Source organism: Podarcis bocagei (assembly GCF_964188305.1).
Source record: "Podarcis bocagei genome assembly, chromosome: 16".
NCBI classification, from domain to species: domain Eukaryota; kingdom Metazoa; phylum Chordata; class Lepidosauria; order Squamata; family Lacertidae; genus Podarcis; species Podarcis bocagei.
The window spans coordinates 5,710,429-5,728,259 of NC_138142.1; the positions used below are offsets into that span (position 1 = coordinate 5,710,429).

A 17,831-nucleotide genomic window follows, 5' to 3' on the forward strand; every position below is an offset into this window, starting at 1 on the left:
TTTTAATGGCACAGTTCTAGCCCTTGTGATTTTAGACAGGAATTTGAAAATGTGTTAGCTGCATCCTTGAAGACTTAGTGGAGCTTTGCAGGGGTTTGCAAGTGGGTTCTTACCTCGGTGCTCCGTGAACATCCTTCAGTCTGCCGCCTGTATAGATCCTGTTTCCATTCCCAGCCCCAGATGTTTGGGGTAAATGCCCTTTGCGTCCCTTCCAGTCTTCAGGCAGTTTTGTAACCACGGTGTGTTTCCTTAAGGTGTGTCATTTGCTCCTCTGTGTTTTTCTTTCTAGAGGAGGAGTCTGAACCCGATGTCGAGCTGGAGCCTGAGGCGCTGGTCAGCCCACAGCCAGAGAGTCAGGATGAAGAAAACCTCTGTCCACCAACACCGGTGGGGCTTTTTGGAGACATTTTGGCCAGCAGTACCTCCTTTTTCACCAAGCCGGACAACAACATTTCTGAAGCCCCAGCAAAAAGCCGACAGTCCCGCTCAGCCGAGGAAGAGGACCGTCTCCCTTGGACTCCCGGGGGAGAGCGGCAGGCTCACTTGGAGTCTCCTGGGCTTCCACTCATTGCGGTGCCACCCTCTTCGCTTCCCCTCCCCTCAGTCACATCTGGTAAAGAGGAGCCATTCCTCCTTCCAGAGCAGTTCCCGGATCAGTTAAGCATGACCAAACCAACTCTGGAAGAAGAGCTCCCTCGGACTCCTGGACGGGACATTGCAGCCAAGTGCTCTCACACTTTCTCCAAGTCCCAGAGCACGGACACTGTCCCAGCCACCCCTGGCAATGACGCTCCTCTCACAGGAAGCAGCTTGACCTTAAGTTCCCCTCAGGTCCCAGGAAGCCCCTTTTCCTACCCATCCCAGTCCCCCGGGATCAACAGTGGCGGCATTCCTCGGACGCCTGGGAGGGATTTCACTTTCACCCCGACTTTCCCAGAGCCTGGTGCTACCCTTCCTTGCCTTTCGTCAGGCAGGAAGCCCTCTGAAGACGAACCTGATGAGAAAGTCTTTAAAGAACCTCTTGGTGCTTCCTTACTGGCTGGCAGGAACAGTGTTCCCTCCCCCATTCCCTTTGCCAGTCCACCTGTCCCAGCTTTCCTTGCACGTCTCGACTTGCCCCCTAGCCAGCCAGTACCTCTTGCTGCTCTCCCTAGCTTTTCTGTGGACTCAAAGATGCCTCTAGAGGAGTACACCACAGAGGCACGGCCCCTTTTGCCCTACCCAGAAGTCTCTGTGGCTTCCCCTCCTCTCCTGCCTCAGCCTCCCTCTTCTGTCTTGCCCATCAAAAGGAAACCAGGGCGGCCGAAACGATCCTCTCCTTTGGGCCCTATGTTGGATGCCTATTCTGGCAAGCCCATTGAGCCTCCTCTTCTTCCCATCCCAGTTGTCTTGACTGAAAGTGCTGTGAGCAAAGATTTGTTGAGTAGCCACCCAGAGGCTTTCTATGCCCTGAAAGATCCGGAAGCAGTGACCCTGGATTTCCGGAATGAAGGCTTCCATGACAAGCTCACCCCAGATGTTCTAGCTGAGAAGCTTCCCTTTAAGGAGCTGGAGAACCAGTGGAACGAGGACTTGAAAGAAGAAGAGGCCTACCTGAAATCCAAAAGACAGTGGAGGCGACAGAAAAAGAGGCCGGAGGATGTTCCAACAATTCCTTCCCCTGAGTATTCCCCTCATCAGTATCACTTCAGGCCCCGCTCTGAGTTTGAGGAGATGACCATTTTATATGACATTTGGAATGGGGGCATTGACGAAGAGGATATCCATTTCCTGTGTGTTACATACGATCACCTGTTGCAGCAAGACAATGGCATGGACTGGCTCAATGATACCCTCTGGGTATACCATCCTCATATCCTTTTTTCCCTTTTTCTTTTTTTGCTGGATTACCAGATTGGGCTTCCTCGGGAATGTATTGTTTTTGAGGAGCTGGTTTTATTGGGCATTGCTGTACTTGGTTGGTAATTTTGTTGTAAGCAATAAGCCTTAACAATACTGCAGAAAAAATATAAAAATATATACACTGCATATGGTAATAACAGGTCAGTTCCAGAAACTGTTTAGAAAGTGAAATAAGAAACAGAACTTAGTCTAATGCACTGTTGTCCACAAAATCCTTTCTAAGTTTAGTTGCTAAAATACCAAACTTGACTACTTTTTAATATTTCCTATTTATTAATGTCATTCAGCAAATAGGTCTCTTCAGCAATGACTAGACCACCATCCTGGCCAAAAAAGGACCCAGTTATTCCTCTATAGGAGCAGAAACAGTAACTCATGAGCAGGCTTCTCAGCAGTTCCTGAACCCCCTTGACTGGGCAAAGCCCTGTTTCTAAAGGCTAGGCTCCCTGAACGTAACTGACAGTGCCATAACTATAGTCAAAAACAATAGCCGGAAACCACAGGAGGTCCTGCTTGCAGGTTTACTACAGAAATTGGGTTCCCCACTGTGTGGGCAGGATGCTGGACTAGATGGGCAATTGGTTGGCTTAATCCAGCAGGCTCTTCTTACATTCTTATAAAGGGCCTTTTACATAAAAAGAGTTGGGGATTGCTGTAATGATTATTTGCAGTCATCAGATACAAATGTATTTTTGGCCCTAAAATAGTGGGCTAAATTTTATATGACTTGTAGCTTCTATAAGCGCATGAAAACCTGCTTTTGTTCTTACTACACACTTCTGCAGAATTTCAAGGTTCTTCTGTGCAACGGGCTGGGGGGCTCAAAAAGCATTTCTGACATTAAGCCCCCAAACTTCCTAATATATCCCATTTGTTGATATCATCCTGTTGAGGTTAGTCTTCCCTTGTCCCATGGAGTGTGCTGAACTCCTGTTTCACACCACAGCGAAACCGCTTGCTCTACTTAACAATTCTGCCAATTGAGTTGTCTGTTTCATACTAAAGGGAGAGTTTTTAGAGGCGCCTGCTGTGGCAAAGATTTAAAACCCCTATTTAAAGTGCTGGCCTCCTTGGGAGCACTGAAACTGGACCAGACATTCAGACCTTTTGCTAGTCTGCAGACTTAGAAATGGAATGGTGCTGATGACGATGACATAAATCATTTTTGCTAAGCATTGTTATGGTAGTAACCGAAGCAGTGATTAATAACATAACTGATTCAAAATACAGGTGATGATTAGTAATAAGTAAGTGCAGCATCTTTTATTTTAAAAGCATTACTAAATTTTAAACGTAGCCATTCTGGTACTATTATTATTATTATTATTATTATTATTATTATTATTATTATTAATTATATCTATATACCACTAACATGCCAAAATGGCTTCCAAGCTGTTTACAAGTTTAAAATAAATTATAAAATCCATACATAATTAAAACACCAACAAATTCAACATCCCCTCCCCCCCAAAAAATATAATAAGGAAAAAATAAAGGCAGAACACTAAGTTAAAACTGTTTGCTTAGTACCATCTATTGACATCATTTTGTTTAGTAAAAATGATATGCAACCCTAGCATTTCACAGAACTCTTTGTCAGGCACAATTCAGTTCTGCTTGATGAGTTTGCAAACTTAACAGGCTCACATGCTCCTCTGCCAATGGTTCAGTGGAAGATTACGGTACTTTTGACATGCTTTGTGTCTGGCAGTTGTTACATAGTGATCTGCCTAACAGAGAAAATGGGAAATTCCACTCCCTTACCAAATACATATTGGAGTGATTCCTCTAGCTAATGCCTGAAAAAGCATCTTCCCTTCCACTGCTAATTAAGAGGATTAAGATCAGCAAATGATACCCAGCTAGCTTTGACATGGCTGGATGATGCTTGGCTTGTGGTAGCACAAAGGTGGGCTCTTCCTCTGGTGGCTCCAGTGTTGTGGAATGCCCTCTCTGCTGAAGAACAAGAGGCCCCATCGGGACTGGCATTCCACCAGGTATTGAAGACACCCCTAGGTAGGCAATCATTTTACCTCTTCTGATTTTTAACTCGCTTGTTTGTTACTTATTTTCATCATGAAAGTTTTTAATGCTTACCTAGATGGAAGCTGTGTGTGTGTGTGTGTGTGTGTGTGTGTGTGAGAGAGAGAGAGAGAGAGAGAGAGAGAGAGAGAGAGAGAAACTCCCGACTTTCTTGTGGCCGGAATGTAGCAGACTCTGCAAAGGTAAAAGCCGCACCTATTTCTCCACCTGCTTTCCCCTCTGGCCCTGCCCACCACTGGTATTCAGCCCTAGAAAGTGGCCCAGGTGGCAAGGAGGCCCTTGGGCTAGAAAATGTTGCCCATCTCTGGCTGAGGGCCAAGGGCCCAGCAAGCTTTGCTGGCATAATTGCAGGGCCTTGCAGCCCGCATCTTTCCTGGGTTTTTCCTTAACGTGGAGTCCACCAACCAGCTTTTCTACTCCAAAGAAGAAAAAACGGGACGATGGGATGCGGGAGCACGTCACAGGCTGTGCCCGCAGCGAAGGCTACTACAAGATCGACAAGAAGGACAAACTGAAATACCTCAATAACAGCCGTGCATTTGCAGAGGAGCCTCCTGCCGACACGCAGGTAAAGGACGGGTCCCCTCTTCCTTCTCCTTGCTATCCCGTTCTGTGTGTCTGGCTGGGAGTTCTGCAGGCACCTCCCTCCTTCCTCCCTGAAGTCCACTTGAACCTTCTTACAGTTTGGGGGCAGAAAAGACATGGCATTTGAATTGCACCCTTGAGTTGCTGACTTAATTGTAACCGTCTGGAGAAGGTGGCAGGCAAGGATATGAGATGTTAGGGGGTATAAATGGGACAATGTGGCAGGCAAGTCAGCTGGGGTGCGTTCTCCCTTGCCAGAAGAGTGGAGCAGAAAAAAAGCTAGAAAAGGCGGCAGGACAAACGTGTGGGTGGGTGGGGAGCATTCAGTTTGGGGGTTAATTTTTAATAGGATTAATATATTTTATTAGCTCACTTAGAAGAATAGAATGTTCTCTATATAGAATAGCATCATAGAATTGTAGAGTTGGGGTCCCTCAATGCAGGAACCTTTTGCCTAGTAAGTAACTGCCTTATGATCAAGTCAGCAAAAAACAATAATATATGAATTTACGTTACACCACTTTTTGCCAGTTGGGTGTCCTGCAGTTGTTTTGGACCACTACATGGCTGTGTTCGCTTGGGATGATGGGAGTTATAGCCCAAAACATCTGGAGGGGGGCAGGTTGGTGGGTGTGTGGCTGGCTTATGCTGCGTCAGGCCTCTCCCACTACTGGCTCCTCTGACTGGCTATGGGCATCCAGCCCTGGTCTTCCTCGCCACCTTCCCTCTTCCTTCAGGCTCCAGGGATTGAGCCTGGCGCCCTCTGCAGGATAAGCATGGGCTGCACTGCCCCTTGGCTATGGGCCAGTCTGCCATCTTTGAGCAGCTCTCTGGGATCTTGAGCAAAAATATTTCTCAGCGTGCAGATGCTGTGTCACTGAGCTCACCCCAGCCTTGAGGCTAAACCTGCCTGGGACCAGTTCCACTCAGCTGCTTGCTAACTGCTATGCTGTCCTTTTTTTGGTCCTCAGGGAATGAGCATTCCTGCTCAGGTGCACGTTTCCACCCGGGCTGGCTCCGAGAGGAGGTCCGAGCAACGCAGGCTTCTGTCCTCCCTACCTGGCAGTTGCGACAGTGACTTGCTCAAATTCAACCAGCTCAAGGTAAGTTGTGCAGCTTCCCTCTTGGAAGCCTCCATTTACTATAACCCCTACTGGTCAGTGAATTTGTCTGCCTTCCAAGTGACGAAGTATTTGATTGAGGAATGGCAGGAAAGGGTTAAAATCATGTTGCTGTGGTCTTGGGACAAGCTTTGCAGAAGGAATCTGCAAGTTCCTTTGAGAGAAGGCCTGAAGGGTGGCAGGAATTCTGGGATGTGACGTTTCAAGAAATTCCAGGAATTGAGAAAAGTAGCTGGAGAATGAATGGTTAATATCCCTCAGTTGGCACCATTACATTTATTTGGAATTGCATAATAAAACTTAATTGGAGATACATTTGTGGCAAGTAGAATGATGGTTGCCAAAATTTGGAGAGATTTAAAGCGAGTTCCAGGGACGCAGGTGGCACTGTGGGTTAAACCACAGAGCCTAGGACTTGCTGATCAGAAGATTGGCGGTTTGAATCCCCGCGACGGGGTGAGCTCCCGTTTCTCAGTCCCTGCTCCTGCCAACCTAGCAGTTCGAAAGCACATCAAAGTGCAAGTAGATAAATAGGTACTGCTCCGGCAGGAAGGTAAACGGCGTTTCTGTACGTTGCTCTGGTTCGCCAGAAGCGGCTTAGTCCTGCTGGCCACATGACCCGGAAGCTGTATGCCGGCTCCCTCGGCCAATAAAGCGAGATGAGCGCCGCAACCCCAGAGTCGGTCACGACTGGACCCAATGGTCAGGGGTCCCTTTACCTTTAAAGGAGTTCCAATTCAACTTATTTGTATACTGAAGTGTGACAGGGGCCCTAAATGAAAAGCTCACCCAAAATAATAGAACTGTGGAATTGCAGAGTTGGAAGGGATCCCAATGGTCATTTGCAATGCAAGAATTCCAGCCAAAGCATCCCTGATAGATGGCCATCCAACCTCTGCTTTGAAACCTCCAAGGAAGGAGAGTCTACCAAGCGAGTCCTTTCCACTGTCAAACAGCTCATACTGTCAGAAAGTTCTTCCTGCTGTTTAGTCAGAATCTTCTTGTCCCTTGAAGCCATTGGTTTGACTCCTTCCCTCCAGAGCTGAAGAAAACAAGCTTGCTTCCTCCTCCATATGATAGCCCTTGAGATAGTTGAAGATGGCTATCCTATCTCCTCTCAGTTTCCTCTTTTCCAAGTTAAACGTACTCAGCTCCTTCAACCATTTCTCATAAGGCCTGGTTTCCAAACCCTTGATCATCTTGGCTGTAAATCTTGAAAGGACAAAAATGTTTGAACCAACAGTTTTATTATTTACACAAGCAGGGAATAAAATGGCAATTAAATAATCTAAATGACTTTGGAAAACTCATGACTGTAGTTTTGTTCCGAATTACCATGTTGGCTTTAATGCAGTTCCTCACACCCTGGAGATGGCCTGTGAAGAACAAGTAATATCAAACAGGATTGCCTGTTCTCTTCAAGTAACTCCATATTAGTTTTTACGGACTGCCATTATTTTATATTCTACATGTCTCTCTGTTTTCTGTTACTCTGATAAAGTAGCATTAAAATGGGAAGTGTGGCAGGAAGGGGCACTGGCTGCCGTGGCCCAAGCTAAGCAGCCTCTAAAACGTGGTTTCGGCTTATTTAGAAATGGATCTTCTGAATGGCATGTTGCTGGGTTGTAAGCCCTGCTGTGCTCAGTCTGCTCCAGCACTGTGCCGGTTTTCGAACAAACGGCTTACAGGCACCCTTTTTATTGTCTCTCTTCCCCATCACACAGTTCCGGAAGAAAAAGCTAAAATTCTGCAAGAGTCACATTCACGACTGGGGACTCTTTGCAATGGAGCCTATTGCTGCTGACGAGATGGTGATTGAGTATGTGGGGCAGAATATCCGGCAGGTAAGAGGAGAGGAGCCACGTGTCGGAGTTCCAACCATAGAGCAGCTTGTAAGGAGTGGCGTGAGCCCCATGTGGCCGTGCAGTAGAGTGAGGGGGCAGAATGTGTTGCCCTAGCTCAGCCTGCAGGCGGGCAACACTGTCCCTCTTCTATCCCATTCAGTCCATTTACAGCACTCTGTTTCTTTTTGCCCCTCTGGGAATAAACAGACCACACATCGTTCAGTAAATTTAAAATGCTTTATTTACAGATTGAAGGTCTGATACATGCATTGTTCTGTACAGCAGCAATGACAACCCCAGAACTGCCCCCTTCGGCCATTCTTACTTTTCCAAGTGGGCCTTGCCCCCCCCCCCATGCAAAGTGGAGATCTTTTAAGCTTTCTGCCTTGCTTACCAACATGGGTGGCCCACCCTATTTGGACACCTGAGGTCAAACAGGAAGGTGCTGCCCCTCACCTGAAATCTCACCAGATGATGCAGAACTCTCGCAAGATTTCACGCGAGATCTCAGAAGCTCTGTGAGAAGTTGCGAGAGTTCTGCGAGTTCTAATCAGAAGCTGCTGCTGCTGCTGCCAACCCTGAGCTGGGTGGGTGGGGTGCCGCCCTACAAGATTTTGCAGCCCAAGGTGGCTGCTTCAGTCCTGCTCCCTGGGCTTTGGGAAGGTATTGCATAGGACTGGCACGGAAAGAGCTTTTATGCTGTCTGCCTTGCTGTGTTTAATTTGTGTGGTTGAGTTCTGGCCAGCTCCCAAGCACATAGAACTGCAACCACGCTAGTCCAATGCACACAACTTGTGAGTCGGCTGTATTGCCCTCTCCTGTGCCAGTATCCCTGTGGAAATGCTGCTCTCTGTTTACCTTTTGAAATCTTTTTACTTTCAGCCATGGAGGGTCTTTTTAAAATGGTGAGCAGCAAAATTCTGGCAGGTGTCACCTCTTTGGTTTGGTCCCTCTTCTCTCCCTTTCTTAATGTGGCTGCTCTTGGAAGGTAGCTCTTGTGACCTTTGGCTTGTTCTGCAGGTAATTGCTGACATGCGAGAGAAGCGGTATGAAGACGAAGGCATTGGCAGCAGTTACATGTTCAGGGTTGACCACGACACGATTATAGATGCAACAAAGTGTGGAAACTTCGCCAGGTTTATTAACCACAGTTGCAATGTAAGTGTTACTTGGCCTTACAAGCACCATCACTCACTTGGTGGCATCAGGCTTTATTCCTGTATTAAATGTGAAAGGGTGTGTAGGTACACACACACACACACACACACACAGAGAGAGAGAGAGAGAGAGAGAGAGAGAGAGAGAGACAGACAGACAGACAGAAGTGCTTTTGCTCTCTGCTTGCTCCCCTTGCCAGCCCTACCTGGTCCGGTTGTGGTGTGGCATCAGGGCTGCATCTGGGCTTCCTTCATTGCTGCCCAGGCAGTAGGAGCCACCATTGTCACTGATCTCACTGCATCAGCAGCTGCTGCTATCCAGACTAGGGCTGTTGTTCACAGGGGCAGGTGTCATCAAAGCAAAGCTTCCAGGACGCAGCGCTGCCACCCCCAACACCACCTCTTCCTCTGCTCTCCATTACCAGCTGCTGAGGGCTACCCTGGTCCTGGTTTTTTCCTCACTGCAGTTGCTGCTGCCAAGCCCATAATCTTGTTGTGGCAAGGTCTCATCCCCATGTGCAGAGGGAGGGAAGACACTCACCGCTTTGCCACAGGCTCACCCTGTGTCCTGGCTTTATCTCAACTGCAGGCAGGGGCAAGTGGATGGCCCTGAGACACCCATTCAAAACTGGGTGCTTCTCCCTGGTGTCACCTGGGTCGTGGCAGCATCTCCCCTTTCCAAGCCCCTGTCACCTCCCCGCCCCCCAATTCCTTTTTGTGTCCCCTGGTGGCTCCAACTGTCATCACAGTGGGGCAACAAACTTGTAGGGGTAGAGAGTCCATGTGGGTGGGTGGGTGGGTGGACCTTCCCACTCCAGTGGCCTCTCTGTTTCCCACAATCCTAAGACCCATGCTGTCTTATGGAAGGAGGTGACTGATTGTTGGCTCTTCAGTTTTGATTTCCCTCCCCTGCTCCTCGTGCCTGTTTATCAATAATAATAATAATATTTATTTATACCCTGCCCTCCCTGGCCAGAGCTGGGCTCAGGGCGGCTAACACCAGTAAAATTACAATAAAAACATAATGGGGGGGACAATTTAAAATACAGGTTAAAATGCAATTTAAAATGCAGCCTCATTTTAAAAGTAGCCCATGGATCAAAACTATAAGGGGAGGGAAAACATAAGGGTCAGACTGAGTTCAAACCAAAGGCCAGGTGGAACAGCTCTGTCTTGCAGGCCCTGTGGAAAGATGTCAAGTCCCGCAAGGCCCTAGTCTCTTGTGACAGAGCGTTCCACCAAGTCAGGGCCAGTACTGAAAAGGCCCTGGCCCTAGTTGAGACCAACCTAACCACCTTGCGACTTGGGACCTCCAAAGTGTTGTCATTTGTGGACCTTAAGGTCCTCCGTGGGACATACCAGGAGAGGCGGTCCCGTAGGTATGGGGGTCCTAGGCCGTGTAGGGCTTTAAAGGTCAAAACCAGCACCTTAAACCAGTGATATTTGCAACTTCTTTAAGTTTTCTCTGTGCCTAATGCTGTGCTTATCATATGTGCTTCTCAAGTATATTAAAAGGTGGCTAGAAAGTATTTTTTGTTTTGTTTCTTCAGCCTCCCTTCCCAGAAACACAGAACACACACATGCACACACATACTAAGACAGTGATGGGTCCGAAATCTAAACAAGCGAATCAAAATCTTTAAGCCAAAGCTTTTAATTAACTGCTTCTTTTGTTTTAGCCCAACTGCTACGCTAAAGTCATCACAGTGGAATCTCAGAAGAAGATTGTCATCTACTCGAAGCAGTACATCAATGTGAATGAGGAAATTACATACGACTACAAATTCCCCATTGAGGATGTAAAGATCCCCTGTTTGTGTGGCTCCGAGAACTGCAGAGGGACCCTGAATTAAAGCCCAAGGTTTTTGCCGCGTGGTGGCTGTGTCCAAACTGTGGTAGCCGAGGGTGGTTGCACTTTTGCCAAAAAAAAAAAAGTAAGAAAAAAGAGAGATGAGGTGGAAGAAGGAAAATGAGGAAGAGACAGGGGAACCTATATGGCACTTTCTATCCTTCTGTCAGGAGAAGTGCAAATTGAAGACACGCACATTAGGACTCTTCAAGCTGCAGGTGCTTTTCATCTTCAGATTCACAACCCCACCTCTCTCCACCCCTCGTGATCGTTCCTCTTACTCAGTGGCACCATAAATCAAAACACTCTCTCTTCTCCCCGCCTCCTGCTCTGCTCGCTCCTTTATGGTGTAGCTCTCATGGGTAGAGCAAGGTACCCTTATTATCCTTTAAACATGTTCCTCTCTCCATAAAATGCTGCTACCTTTTACTCATTAGTTTTGTCTTGTGGAGGGTCAGGAGAAAGACATTCAAAAAATGTGAAGCAGAGACTAAAGACACAAGAGGCCACAAGTTGAATGGAAGCTGGCTGGGATCGCCTGCAGTGAGCGCTGGGACACCGACGTCAAGTGGAGGCTTTCTCAAGCAGGCGGGGAATTCTGTCTGGGTCTGCGATGCACAAAAGGACAACCCTCCTCCCTTCTGTGGATCAGAGTTGTGGTTGATGTTGTCACCTTGGTGCCCCCCTGGGATTTCTGCACACTGCTGGTCCTTGGGGAGGGAGGGGGAACTATAGCTTTAGGAACCCAATAACGAACCCACTTCCCTTTTCTTTTTAAAAGCAGAGCTGGATCCCTTCTCCCACCCCCCAAATTTCCCTCTCTATTGTAGCACTTGCTATGCTGTAGAAACTGTTGGTTTGGCAGCCCTCTGAGTGTGCTCCACCAAGCCCTGTTTCCATACGTCCTCCACACACTTGAGGCTTGCACAGGAAACCGGGGCAAACATCTCCCTCCCCTCCAAATGCATAGAGGCTGTTCAGATGCCAAGTGGGGGCTGGGACAAGATCTGTCCTCCCCAAGTCAGCGGCTGCTTTTATCTCCTTGGTTTTTCACCCTCATCATCCCGTCCCCTTTGGCAGAATGCTCTTGTCCTTAAATGACAATCTTTTAGGTTTCCTTCTTCCCAAGTACTGAAGAGACTTCTGACGAAAGAACCAGGTCCTGCCTGCCTCAGCCGAGTGGAGCCTAGTCCTCATTTAGCTCAGTTTGGTTGAGTAAGGCAGGGAGGGTCCCCACGGGGTGTGGATGTGTCTATGTGTGTGTGTGTTTTTTTTGTGTATGTGTGGAGAGCAACTGTTTTATGGCCTGAGAAAGCAGCACTTTTTTGTGGTCAAAGCTTATTTTCAGTAGCAAGCAGATTTCTTGGTCTGACTACATCCTGATTCTCAAATGCCTGTCCTATAATTATGTAGTGCTTGTTTGCACTGGAGAGATTAGTGGGGGGGTTCTTCTTTTTGATTAAAACCCAAGCAAACATTGCAGCAAGAAAAGTGTGTGGGGTGTGCCTTAAAAAAAAAGTCTCAAAACTGTTAAAAGAATGTTGAGTCGGGCAAATATTGAAATATATGCTCATCTTCAGTACTCCTCAGTCTTTTGCTCTTGGATAAAATTTACTTGGCTGTACTAAGAATTAATTTCCCAGAGAAAAAATAGGAACCAGAAGATGCACAGATAATCTCTGTCAGGCCTTTTGCTTCTTCCCACAGCACCCACACCTAGTTACTCTGGCATTTTGTGTGTGGTCTTGATGGCTTCCATAGTAAGGCAGTGGAATTTTGCTTGCAAGCCTCTTCTAGTTATATCCTACTGGATATAACATCTAAAAGTCGGTGGCTTTCCACCCTTTGAGGTTCAGAAGCCGAAAGGAAGAAGCAAGCCTGGTGTGTCTTTCTGGGCAAAGCGGCTCTGCTGGCCTTGTATGTTGAGGAGCTTGAACAAACTCTGGCCATTGAGTACGGAGGACCATGTGTGCAGTTGGTTAGTTTATCCCAGCCTTCCCCAACCTGGAGCTCTTCTGTTATTTTGGACTACAACTCCCATTGTGGTCCAAAACTGGAGGGCAGAAGGTTGGCAGTGACCTTGGTTCTTTTGCCAGTCCCCCTGCTTCCTTACAGGTTCTCCTTGGCATGTCTTTGGTGTGGCTTTTTAATGCTTCCAACCTTTTGAGAAAGCCACATCCATTTCATGTAACACAGAACATAGTAAGCAAGCTGCCTTATCTACAGGCTCCCACCCTTTCCCATACTCTCTCTCATACCAGGAGTATAATCTCACATCTCCTGCAGAAACACCAGCTGGAAATGTAGGTAAGGGCATGTGCAGGAAAGATGCCTCATGCGGCCTCTCTGTATTTATTAACCCTGCATATATTTTTTTGTGTGTTAAGTGAATTGTTTTCTTAAGGAAGTACAGCAATACTAAAGCTACTCTTATCAGTGTGGTTCTGCTGGATAGCCTTAGCTTGGAACTTGAAGCAACTTCCTGGCATAGAAGTTGTAACTACACACACACACACACACACACACACACTTTCAAAAGTGTTTTCTTTGATATACACAAGCGTGTATATACACAAGCGTGGTCTGAATTTTAAATTTTGACTGCTCCCGATCCGGTTATTCTCTTGTTCCTTGAAAGGCTCTGCATCGAAGGGAAATAATTTTTGGGCAAAGGTGATCAGCTTCTCTGTCCCTGCTCCAAACGAGGGGAGGATTTTTATGTTCCTTAAAACAAGAGAGGCGGATCTCTGGAAGGAATAACGGCTCCAGTCTAAGTCTAGAGATACAATCCTGATCCTACAAGTCTCCACTCTAACCCCAGCCACCCAAGAGCAGTGCCAAAGTCTCGTCGGCCCACCCACAAGCCTTGACTCGTCCACTCCAAATGGAGGGCCGGGCAAGGTGGGTGTGGGATTCAACTTGACTTTCATTGAGTTTTCACACTGGTATTATCTAGCAAATAGAAACGAACTTTCCTGTGCTTTTAGTCCCAGCCTGCTTGGTTTCATACAATCATTTTCCCTGACTCTAGTTCCCAGTTTCAGATTAAATCTTGGAAGGAGCCAGTGATGTCTCACTCTGACAGATATTTATATTGTCAAAGCAGCTTATTAATACAATGGAGAAAATAATTTGTAAACTCTGATGGAGAGCTGTTTCAGTTTTGTCGTTTGTGACCTATTTTCAGGGATCATTTCAGTGCATTTCTGTATAAAAAGTTTTTTAAAGGGTTGGGGAGATGAAATTTTGACATTTAAAATGGACACATCATCTGTGCATAGCAGCCGTTCAAACTCTTCTCTTCAAACACTGTTTCTTGTAGAAACATGTTGATTTTTGTTTTGTATGTTTTTGGCTGTTTTCTTTGTACTTCAGAAGCATGTAAATAATTTGTTAAAAGTGACTATTGTAGTTTGGAGTTCTTTTTTAAAAGATTGTCAGCCCAAGACCTCAATAAGAGAGTGGGAGATTGGGGTGGGGGAGGGGAGCTGGCGCCATTTACAGCTTGTGTCAAGCTATGTATAATGTAAATTCTGTACAAAATATCTTTTTTTTTTGTCAAATACGTAGATCAAACTAGAAGCATTAAGAAGCTGAAGATTTAAAAGAAAAACCCTGCCAAGTTAAGGCTTTTTAAAATTTGCCTTTCTGATACCTTAATGTGCAAAATCTATTTATTTCAGACAAGAAAATGTGTATAGTCTATTAATGACAACCTAAAATGTATTTAAGCAAATCTATAACTTTGACCCTCCCCTGGCAATTTTATTTTATAACGTTCCTTCTCAATTACCAACGTAGTATTTGTAGCGGTTACAAAGAAAATTGCATTAGCCACGGTCTGGAGCTCCAAGGTGCTCCAGTGCTTCTCTGCTGCTCCACATGAACAGGGTCTTCGCCAGCCAGCAAAGTCCTGCTCATCCGAAGCTTTGTCTGTTCTCATGAAGCTCTCGCCTCACTGGAGCTTCTGGGACTAGGCAGTGGTGGGGAACAAAGGATACTATGAATTTGGGAGTTCTTAAAATGAAACACTGTGGAGGGGAAAACCTTAGTCCTTGTACCTGAATTCTGTAAAAATACCGGTTTTTAATTCGCAGTGTGAAAAATAAAGAGCTCCTTTAAAAGGGGCAAGGAAAATGGTTTGCAATAAATGACATCTATTTTTTATGTTCCTTAAAACAAAACAAAAAAAAGACAAAATTAAATCTCTGCTTTTGAGATTTGGGATTTTTTTAAACCTTTTGTTCCCTTTTGTTTTGAACAGCTGTATAAGTTTGGGACTGTTCTGTGCTCCGTCTTCAGTATACCTTGTTTAGAAGAACGTGGTTTTTTTTTTGTTTGTTGTGGGCATGTCATGCTGTAAATATTTGTTCATAATTTTTTTGTGAATTGAATACTATGTACCATTGTATTATAGTAACTTTTATAAAGCAAACCATAAATATACTGACTTTTCTTACAGAAGAGCTGTGTGTTTGGTTTATTAGGCTCCAGGAATTGTTATTGAGGACTGTCTGGAAGCACATAGAAAGAGAAAACTGGTATTTGAAAATACCTAAATATCCACAAAGATGTGATGTGTGAACATGCATCTTTGTCAAAGAGAAGATTCACATATGGCAGAGCTTCTGGAAATGACGTGATGGTTGCATGGGCTTCTGAGATACTTGCATTACATTAGTCATGGGAAATGGGAGGCAGAAGCAAGGCTGTGTTCTGTTTTTACTATTTTTTGTTAGAAGCCGCTCAGAGTAGCTGGGACAACCCAGTTAGATGGGTGGCATATAAGTAATAAATTATTGTGAGGCAGCCAGCTACGGTGGTGCAAGCTGGGATGACACAGAGCAGTGGCAAGATACTGGAAAGTAGAGCCATGTATGCCCTGTGGCTTAACCTCTGCCCTCTCAGCCTGCTTTCTGCCCTGGAGGACACTGACCGCCAGCAACTGCTGAAGTGCCGAGATTGGGGCTGCAGCAAGGGGCCATCTTGTCCATTGTGTCATTCAGAATATCCTGGGCCAGCCATGCACAGGAGAGGGACCACTGCCCTCACGCTCTGCTTCAAACTTCCTGGAAGTGTCTGGCTGTGAGGAAAACAGGTGGACCTTTCAACCAGATCCAATACGTTCTCTTATTGTTGCCTGCGACAAAATGTGGTGTGGAGTTCTCAGTTTCGGAATGCTAGCCAGCCACGCATTCTTCCGGAGCACCTGGCTTCAGACAAAACTCCCCATTGCTTTCCACCCTTACCAAGCTGCTTTGGGTTTCTCCCCATTTTGGTCTTGTTCCGTCAGTATTTTTTTATTCCTGCAAAGCTGGGGGTTCTCCTGAACCTGCTGCTGCTACTTCTGTCTTGTACATAGATCGTGCTATTCAGGCCACTGAACTGATGGCAGCTGGAGAATGAGTTGCTACCAGCCTGAAAGATTTCCTAATCTTTACGCAGAGAACATTTACAGACCTAACATAACCATTGCCCTTAATATATAGAAAGGAAAATATGTTTAACGGCTTACATCCTAAACAAGCGTATTTTCACTGCCCCCCCATAAGGATTAGGAACTTGCTTTTTAAAAGTTTTTATCCTAGCAGGGTATAACTGTGGAGTATATACAAGAGGTAGAATAGCACAGGATAGGTGTGATGGGATTGTGCAGGTGTGGTGGGCAGGTGAGCACCTTAGCTAACCTCTCAAACCTTAAGCGATGCACCAAGACAGGGACAGGAGTCTGTGGTTCTCCCAGCTGTTGGACTCCAACTCCGAATAGCCCCCAGTCAGCATGGCCAATGGTCAGGGATGAGCAATATCTGAGGGGCCACAGTTTGCTACTCCTGTCCTAGATAAGGGACTGGGGTGGGGATGGGGAGTGCATTGAAATAAAATATGCAATGAAGCCCATCAAGCTTTGCAGATATCTGTGCAGCTTGGTTCAAATAGGAAGCATAGTATTGGAGGCCAGTGAGTTGCATGTGTGCTGCTGGCCCTTCTGAAATTAGTCATGTCTCTTCTGGGGAAGAGAAGCACCCTGCTCCTTAGAAGAGGCAGGATCGTGTTTATATTTTGAAGTGCATTTTTTTACTTGAAACATACATTTGATTATTATTTTTTTTGAGCCAATAACACTTTGGCAAGCACAAAAGCCTGTGGATAACTAAAGCCCCATCCTTGTGTTAGTCCAAGAAGTACAGATTGGCAGGGGGTTGGACTCGATGGCCCTTGTGGTCTCTTCCAACTCTATGATTCTATGATTCTATGATTGGGTCACTTTGTACTGAAGTATGAAAAAAATGTAATTCCTCAAGCACTGTGGGAGCTGTAAATAGAGAAATTCATCTTCCTCTCTCATAATACAGTGGAACCTCTACTACCGACATAATCCATTCTGGAGGTCCGTCCACTGGTCGAAACAGGATGCTAGAAGACACGTCTTGTGTGCAGTGCATGTGCATGCGACGGCTGCTTCTGTGCACGTGCAGATGGCAGAAGCCACTTGCACGACTTGCAGCAAACCCAGTGTTTTTTCCGGGTTTGCCGTGGACGCAACTTGAAACGTCCGCAAGACGAGGCGTATGTAAGTCGAGGTTCCACTGTACCATGTTGATTTGCCAGGACATACTTACCATTGTGTTGATTCATCTAACATAATGTCGTACAAGGACTGCTTGTGTTTTAAGATTATTTATTGCTTTATTATCTGATCCTGACTTTTAGCTGGCTTTGTTTACTTATTGGTACACCTGGTCCTGAAACCTTTGGACAGAGGCTGGGTTAACAATATTTTAATAAATGATGTGAAGGTAGCCACTAAGTTTTAAAGGGCTTTGAGCAAAAGTTACGCAAATCCCAGGGAAGCCAAGTTCATCTACAGAGGAGGTGGCGGAACCTGCAGTCCTCCATCTGTTGTAGGGCAGGCTACAGTGCTCATCACCCCATACCATTTGCCATACTGGCTGGGGCTGATGGGAGTTTGGGGTCCAGCAATAACTGGAGGGTACCAGGTTCCCCATCCCTGCTCTCCAGACATGGCAGATAACAAGAGCCTCATTGGACAAGGGCAAAAACCATAATAGGAAAGGCTACTTATCCCTGGCCTGTGAGCACCTGGATCTTGCAGCTGGCTGCTGTTGCTGCTGGAAGCAGGCTGCTGCACTCGGTGGCATGTAGGTAGACACCTATCAAGAAAAATGGCACAAGGAAGGGTTCCTGCATCGCCTGGGGTTTCAACTTGATTCATTTTGAGGTCTCTTGCAACTCTCTGATTCCACGACTCAAACGTTGCAGTTTTTACATAGCCCCAAAACTGTGTAGCTGTTACAGTCCTTTTTCA

General features: G+C 46.2%; 2 protein-coding genes across 5 annotated transcripts in view; both read left to right on the forward strand.

The window, feature by feature from the left end:
- Positions 1-14,968, forward strand: part of SETD1B (SET domain containing 1B, histone lysine methyltransferase) — a 69,537-nt gene extending 54,569 nt beyond the window's left edge. For all 4 annotated transcript variants that reach the window (XM_081174635.1, XM_081174632.1, XM_081174634.1 and 1 more), the window contains 6 exons: positions 290-1,851; positions 4,349-4,516; positions 5,505-5,636; positions 7,379-7,498; positions 8,519-8,656; positions 10,335-14,968. In XM_081174635.1, the coding sequence (XP_081030761.1) occupies positions 290-1,851; positions 4,349-4,516; positions 5,505-5,636; positions 7,379-7,498; positions 8,519-8,656; positions 10,335-10,508 (2,294 nt within the window). In that variant the 3' untranslated portion in view covers positions 10,509-14,968. The remainder of the gene's footprint in view (positions 1-289; positions 1,852-4,348; positions 4,517-5,504; positions 5,637-7,378; positions 7,499-8,518; positions 8,657-10,334) is intronic.
- Positions 1-17,831, forward strand: part of LOC308576029 (uncharacterized protein) — a 166,927-nt gene that overhangs the window by 110,505 nt on the left and 38,591 nt on the right. The window lies entirely within an intron of this gene.